This window comes from Triticum aestivum, chromosome 4B (assembly GCF_018294505.1).
Source record: "Triticum aestivum cultivar Chinese Spring chromosome 4B, IWGSC CS RefSeq v2.1, whole genome shotgun sequence".
NCBI lineage: Eukaryota > Viridiplantae > Streptophyta > Magnoliopsida > Poales > Poaceae > Triticum > Triticum aestivum.
Genome location: NC_057804.1, coordinates 471,671,104 through 471,678,958, shown reverse-complemented (window position 1 = coordinate 471,678,958; position 7,855 = coordinate 471,671,104). Strand labels below are relative to the sequence as shown.

The 7,855-nt window shown below is 42.5% G+C and overlaps 1 protein-coding gene across 1 annotated transcript; it reads right to left on the bottom strand.

Annotated features, from left to right (window-relative positions):
* Positions 1–1,484: 1,484 nt before the first annotated feature.
* Positions 1,485–7,109, bottom strand: LOC123095005 (proline-rich protein 4-like). The gene is made up of 2 exons (XM_044516844.1): positions 6,837–7,109; positions 1,485–2,319 (listed from the first exon to the last, which is right to left on the bottom strand). The coding sequence occupies exons 1-2, from the start codon at positions 6,997–6,999 to the stop codon at positions 1,697–1,699; spliced, it is 786 nt and encodes a 261-aa protein (XP_044372779.1). The 5' UTR covers positions 7,000–7,109; the 3' UTR covers positions 1,485–1,696.
* Between the last annotated feature and the right edge of the window lie 746 nt (positions 7,110–7,855).

Below are 7,855 nucleotides of genomic sequence, written 5' to 3'. Positions count from 1 at the left end.
ACGGACATAAGAGAGGACACTTCTCTCTATTAATTAGCTAGATAACACAATATATGAAACACCTAAAATAACCCCCCAAAACCCCCAACCCCCCCCCCCCTTTCAAAAAAAACAAAAAACACGGCCACTGAAATGCTGACGCGTGGATGCCTTTTGGTCCCGGTTGGTGCCGCCAACCGGGACCAAAGGCCCTCCTGCCTGGGCTCGGCGCACCGGCCACGTGGAGGCACATCTGTCCCGGTTCGTGTTAGAACGGGGACTAAAGGGGGGAGGCATTAGTAACGACCCTTTAGTCCCAGTTCAAGAACCGGGACTAAAGACCCTTACGAACCGGGACTGATGCCCCCTTTTCTACTAGTGGAAGTACTACTTAGCAGTTTTGTCTTTGACTGAACAAAGCTCTCGAGGAAGAAGGGATAAATAAGTGCTGGGTCGAACTGGCTGTCATACGACTGCTTTGAAATATGGCACATAAGTACTCTCTTTTTTCAAACACACAGAAACAAAGCTGATAGAAACACTACTCTTTCTAAAATAGCATAATTATACATATGTTCTTAGGTAAGAAGATATGTACTCTTATAGAAGGGTCTAAATTCTTACCCCGCATACTTGCTCAAACAAAAGATTCTTGAAAAAAACATATATTTTCAACGCGACGTTGTTTTGAATGAGACTCCACGCTACCAAAGTAAATTGTGCATGTACATCTTATTGTAGACAATAAACCTATATGTTTTTACTAAAGGGGATTAAATTTGTTACGGTATGTGCATGCTCATAGCTAAAACATGTTTTTTACAATGCGCGCATGGATTAAAAAAGATGCATGTATTTTCAGCGGCATGATTTTGGATGGGACTTTGTGCTACCAAATTAGAATGTATATATACATCTCATTATAGACAGACATTTAAAGGGGGTTAGTTTTGTTACATTGATTTTGTTTCAAATAGAACTCTGCTATCAAATTTAAATGTGTATATACATCTATTGTAGACAATAAGCCCCCTTTTTCCAAACTAAGAGAGATTAAATTTGTTGTCATATGTGCTTGCCCATAACAAAATCAACTAAACCATGGATTTCTTTTCATCGCTAGCATGGAATCAGCAGGCCTCTGCGCCATTTGGCGTAACAAAATCAACTAAACCATGTTTTTTTCTTAGGTTTCTTATCTTTTCCCCTTTTTTGCAGGAAAAATATGCATGGCCATGTTTTTCATCATGATAACCATGTTTTCAAACTTGCTAAAAAAATACAACCATGCCAACTTTACTCTCTCATCATAGTGCCCATATTTTTAAACTGAACATATTCATATTATGCAAAGTTTCCCTTTTCCCAGACTATTATTTAACAACGTAATAAACATGTTTAAAAATAGCATGATTTAGTTAAAGGTTCTTACAGCATGAAACTATTTTCATCGACAACATGTCTTCAGCAGGTCTCTGCGCCATTTGGCGCAACGGGTCAACTAGTGAGATATAACAATCATATTTCCAACATAGTATTACACACGATACATGAGAGTGAAACAAACACACAAAACAAGCAAGATCGAACTACTCCAGAAATGGAACGCTCTCAACCCAACTAACAATCATCCTCGCAAACATTATTTTGTGGAAAAAATCGTGTGTGGCTTCAACCAAAAGAGCGAGCAGCCTCGCTCCGCCGCGGACAAAACTATCTACGGCTTGCCGCTCTGCTTGGCAGGAGGGAAGAACGGTAGCTTCTTGAGGAACAGGAGCATCTTCTTGAAGAGCTGTGGCTCCGTGACGGCGTCACGCTGGGCCGTGGGATGGTAGATCGGCGTGGGGGTTGGCATCGTCGGCGTGTACACCGGCGTCGTTGGCGGCTTGTTGACAGCAGGCGGGAGATCCTGGTCGTGGTGATGATCATGATCGTGATCGTGGCCATGATCGTGGTCATGATCATGGTAATGATCGGGCTTGGGACGGACAATCACGGGCTTGTGGAAGACGGCCAGGTGGTGATTGTGCAGAGGATGGCACAAGAACGCCGAGGCGCATTCAGCCAACGGTCGGTGCACCTCGCCGGCGAGCGCCACGAAAGTCGTCTGGCCGTCGCGGCCGGGCCGTGCCGCGATGATCTTGGAGGGCTCTTGCCCGGGGCACGGCGCACCAGACGCGCTGTGGAGCTGCGCGAAGCAGTCCTGCTTCAGCTCGCCGTCATCGCCGACGAGGCCCACGTTCAGGGGGACGCTGAAGGCGCCGGAATTGTCCACATGCCCCGCGGCCTTGCTCTCGTACTCGCCCTCGCCATTCTTACACTTGACAGCGGCTTGGAGACCTGACACAAGCCAATGACAAATTGAAAAAGACTTCTATAACTACCAAACGTTCGGATTTTAACAATACGCAAGAACGATATTTACTTCACTCTAATTATATACATTCATGCATTAGAATGACTAATTTTCCTTTGACGTGCACTTCTCTATCTAATTACATGCATATATGCACTAAAGGACGAAAAGCTGGTGTCATCCTAGATTCTTTCTTTTTTCAAACTTCAAAATATTTTGTGGCTCAAACCGTCGCTCTGTTTGAAAAAACGTCTTCATAAAAAAATCGTCTCGGCGATCTTCGAAACTAGATCCCATGTGGGTATGTTTTGATGATTTTTTTCGGACCAAAAGTTATCACATCTGGACTATGTAAGTTATCACGTATGTCATATATAAGTTACCGTGTCATTTACACAAAAGTTTTCAGGGTATGTTTTCAACAAACTTTTATCCCATGGTCAAAAAGTGATTATGATGTTTGCGGTGAGTTATCAGCTTTGTTGTGTATATTACCATGTTACACAAAAATTATCGGGATATGTTTCTCAACAATTTTCATTTCATCGTTCAAAAAATTACCGTGATATTTGTATATGAGTTATCAGGTCTCATGTGCGTGTATTATCATGTTGTTTACACATGAGTTATTGGGAGGTATTTTTTATCATTTTTTTCCTTGGTCAAAAAGTTACCATGTCTGGATTAGGTAAGTTATCAGCTCTGTTGTATGTAAATTACCATATCATTTACACACAAGTTATCAAGGCATGTTTTTAACAAACTTTTATCTCGGGGTCAAAAGTTATCGTGGGGTTTGTAGTGAGTTATCAACTTTACCGTGTGTACAAGTACAATACCGGGCTATTTGCACACAAAGTACACCCCCCCCCGCGCGGTTCACCTAAGTATCGGGTATGCAATGGTTCTATTACCATGATATTCACGGTTATCATGGTGTTTGTACCTAAGTTATCAGGACCGAGAGCTTATATTATCATGCCATTTACCCTAAAAGGTTATGAGAGTATGTTTTCAACAATTTTTTTTCACGGGTCAAAATTATCATGGTGTTTGCACCTAAGTTATCAGGTCTGGAAGCCTATATTACCATGTATTTATACAGATGTTATCGGAGTATGTTTTCAAACAACTTTTTTACATGGGTCAAAGTTATTGTGGTGTTTGTATCTAAGTTATCATGTTCGGAAGCGTATATTATCATGTTATTTACACGAGAAAATATCAGTGGTATGTTTAAAAAAACACGGGTCAAAATTATCGTGTTGTTTGTACCTAAGTTATCAGGACTGGAGCCTATATTATCATGATATTTACAGAAAAAGTTATCAGAGTATGTTTTCAACAACAAAAAAATCACGGATCAAAGTATCGTAGTGTTGTATCTAAGTTATCATGTCCGGGAGTCTACATTATCATGTTATTTACGTTGTACTCCCTTCGTCCCATAATGTAAGACGCTTCTTGACACTACCGCAATTCAAATTCTATAGGAAGAAAAAAAAATCATTTCTCTAGAATTACTCATCAACAGGTACAAACATAATGCATCAATCCTTCCAAAAATCAGTACGTCCATATGGGTCTGCCCCCTCTCTTTTCCCCGCTCACAAATAGAGTATAAAATCGAGCTAACCTAAATTAGATACATGAAAACAAGCATAGCCCTGCCGGTAGCGCACGTGCATCTGATAGAAAAAGAGGCTTCCGTCCAGCCCCATTAGTCGCGAAACTGTAGGAACCGCGACTAATGAAGTCTTTAGTCGCGGTTCGGCAGATGAACCGCGACCAAATGCCAGGGCCCAGGGCGCTCGCGGGCTTTAGTCGCGGTTGGCCAGGCCAACCGCGACTAAAGGTGCCCAAAGGCCAACCGCGACTAAAGCTCCTCCCTTTTAGTCCCGGTTTGTGGCACGAACCGGAACTAATGGGGTTGAGACCTTTAGTCCCGGTTCGTGCCACGAACCGGTACTAAAGGTTCCATTTTCAAACTCTAACCCCCCCCCCTGGGATCGCCTTTTCAGTTTTAAAAAAAATAAAAGAAAATAATGGAAATGTCAAAAAAATAAAAGAAAATAAGTTTCTCATGTGATATGTGGTCTAGTTGTTGGGAACCCCGTTAAACATTTTCAAAATCCTCAAAAACCTAATAGAAAAAAAGTTACGGGGCTTGTAAGATCTAGAGTGGAAAAAATTGAAAAATATTCAAACAGTGGGCAAACTATGGTCAAACAATGGTCAAACTAATTATTCTAGAATATTAGTGTGTTACTAAATAATTATTTTAATTATTTCAATTTTGGTCAAATCTGGTCAAACTGTGGTCAAACAATGGTCAAACTAATTATTCAAGAAATATTAGTGTTACTAAATAATTATTGTTTTTTAAAACAATAGTTTCAAACTCAAACAGTAAAATGTGTCACTTCATGCTCAAGCAAAATTCCTGAAGGTTAATAGGATTGACATCTTATTATTGTCAGGAAAACAACAAGTGCAGACTTGGAGCGTGGGAGAATAGAACCCGGAAGTTAAGCGTGCTTGGGCTGGAGTAGTGAGAGGGATGGGTGACCGGTTGGGAAGTTAGATGATTTGGAATGATGAGGGGTGATAAAAGAATAAATTGAGAAGTGATGAGGGGTGGTGATTAGAGACTAGAGGTTAAAATAATTCAGAAATTTGAAAAAAAAAATTCAATTTTTTTTTTCAAAAACCTGTGGCGGCCTTTAGTCGCGGTTAGCCACAAGAACCGCGACTAAAGGTCCTCCGCCCCGACGGCCACCTGGCGCCCACGTGGACGGGCCTTTAGTCGCGGTTCTTAAGCAACCGCGACTAAAGGGGGGGGCCTTTAGTCGCGCCCGCTCGGTCGCGGTTGCGCAACCGCGACTAATGGCAGTTGCGAACCGCGACCAAAGACCCTTTTTCCACCAGTATATCTCGACCAGCAGGTAGTGGGTTCAATTCCTAGTGAGCTCTTTTTTTCCTCGATAGCTACAACATCGTTCGGACCTGATGATAAAATCCGAACGTTCGGAAATTACATATACCGAATTGAAAAAGGCCAGTTAGGCTCTGCTTTTCGTTGACGCTGTTGGCAAACTAAGGGTGCGTTTGGATGCAAAGTATTTTTGTAGTTTTCCTAGAATACCGTAGTTTTTGAAAAAACCATGATTTTGAATACTTTGATGTGTTTGGCTTTAGAAAAAACGAAAGTGTTGTAAACCATAATATCCCACAAACCGTGGTATTTTTGAAGTATTTAAAAAAGAGGTCCTGACCTTTTTTTTCTAAATAGAACGGAGAGAAAGTGCAGCTGGCGTTGCCATCTACTCGAGATAAGAATATCAGCTGTGATCGCCTTCTAATATTCCTAGTGAGCTCTTTTTTTCCTCGATAGCTACAACATCGTTCGGACCTGATGATAAAATCCGAAAGTTCGGAAATTACATATACCGAATTGAAAAAGGCCAGTTAGGCTCTGCTTTTCGTTGACGCTGTTGGCAAACTAAGGGTGCGTTTGGATGCAAAGTATTTTTGTAGTTTTTCTAGAATACCGTGGTTTCTGAAAAAACCATGGTTTTGAATACTTTGATGTGTTTGGCTTCAGAAAAAACGAAAGTGTTGTAAACCATAATATCCCACAAACCGTGGTATTTTTGAAGTATTTAAAAAAGAGGTCCCGACCTCTTTTTTCTAAATAGAACGGAGAGAAAGTGCAGCTGGCGTTGCCATCTACTCGAGATAAGAATATCAGCTGCGATCGCCTTCTAATATTCCTGCATCTCTTATACGATAAATGATCTATATTATCTCCTGGTATGCGCTCCCTACAATATTCTGTCCTTAGGTATTTGTCCAGTCTGATTGCAAGACTGCTGCAAGGGGTGGCATATAAATTAGATACGACGCTGCTGGATGGGATGACGGCACTGATTAGTTTCTAGTGATCTTGCACGCTTCTCCATAGAGTCTTGGGCTGTCGATTAATTTTGGATGGGTAGCGCACTGATTAGATAGATTGGCCCTTGTCCTTGGAAAATATACTTGTATGCAGCCGGATATATATGCTAGGTAACCGATTAAGTATAAATGGCGCATCGTACATAGCAGCACGCTCCTAGGATTGTATTACTTCAATCTATAGTTGATTTATGAGCTTAAGTTGCCACATGCTATTCATCAATCATCCACCTCCTGGTTAAATTAATCCAGCCATTGAAGGCCGGCTGATCGATCTGTTTCTTGCGCCTGTCTAGTTAGCAGCAGTACACAAATCTGCTATATAGTTAGCAGCAGTTAGGCCGTGTAGCTCGGTTAGTTTCAGATGTCACCCAACGTTACCATCAGTCAAAACAGTAGTATAACAACACCAGCCAAACACCTAGGTAGTTTTGGTAAAACTGAGAAAAACCATGGTTTAAAGAAACTATAGTATTAATTGTGTACACATCTGCTCTAAAAACTTTGTGGGCAAACTAAGCCTAACATTTAAAAAGTACAGTACCTTTGAAAGCTGCCTCGGTATTCATGTTCTTCCTTGTGCAGTCCGAGCACCTGGCCAGGCCGACCACGACCGGCGCCGCCTCGCCGTGCACAGAGTTTGCGAGGCCGATCACCAGCACTACAGCGCAAACTCCGAACAGAAACCGCCGAGGTAGGAGCGCCATTGTGGAGCTCGATCTACCACTTGTTCGGAGATGCTAAGGAAGGGAAGCTGTGGATGGACGTGGACAAGGATGGCATCCTTTATATAGGCGTCAAACACTGACGCGGTTCAATCAACCGGAGCGGCCCGTAAGTGAAAAAGTGAAGAACGGCTAAATTCGGCGCCGGCTTTGCAGATTAGCCATCAACGTCGCCTAATGTGATCTCCTTTCCTTCAGATATACTCTTCCAGTTCCAAGTCTCCTCGTACTGGCCGTTAAATGCTCAAGCGAAGTGTAGTACATAGCACATGGATTGCCCTTTTGCAGGATCAAGTTGTCGACCAGATCAGGGGAGGGTGGATGAAAGTTTTTAACAATTTCTTCAAAAAACGCATTTTTGGAAGAAGAAGAAAGTAAACAAAACAAAGCGCAAATACTGAAAAGAGGAATAGTTTTCAATACTTCAGTTTTTTGCAATACATTGTTGCCAAAACACAGCATGTGAGGCAAAAGTAAAACTAGTAAGCTAAAGACAGAAGTATGCTTAGGGTTCCTCTGACTCCAAAAACAAAGAAACTTAGGGTTCTGACTCCCGCCGGCGCTGCCGCCGGTTCGCCTCGTCTCTGGTGGCCCTAGGGCCGTGGAGGCGCGGTGGACCCGTCCCTTGCTGGTGGGAGGGATCCTGCCCCGTTTTTAGGTGTTTTATGATTTCGTTTAGGGTTTGTGTCCTACTCACGAAGACGAGGCAGTGACGCCTCCCTGAAGATGAAATAAACTTCTCCCTGGCTAGCCCCGTTTCGGTGATGCGTCTAGCGTCGCCGGAGGGCGTGTGCAGGTGTGCCTCCGACAAATCTCACAAGATTCAGTCGGTACTGGT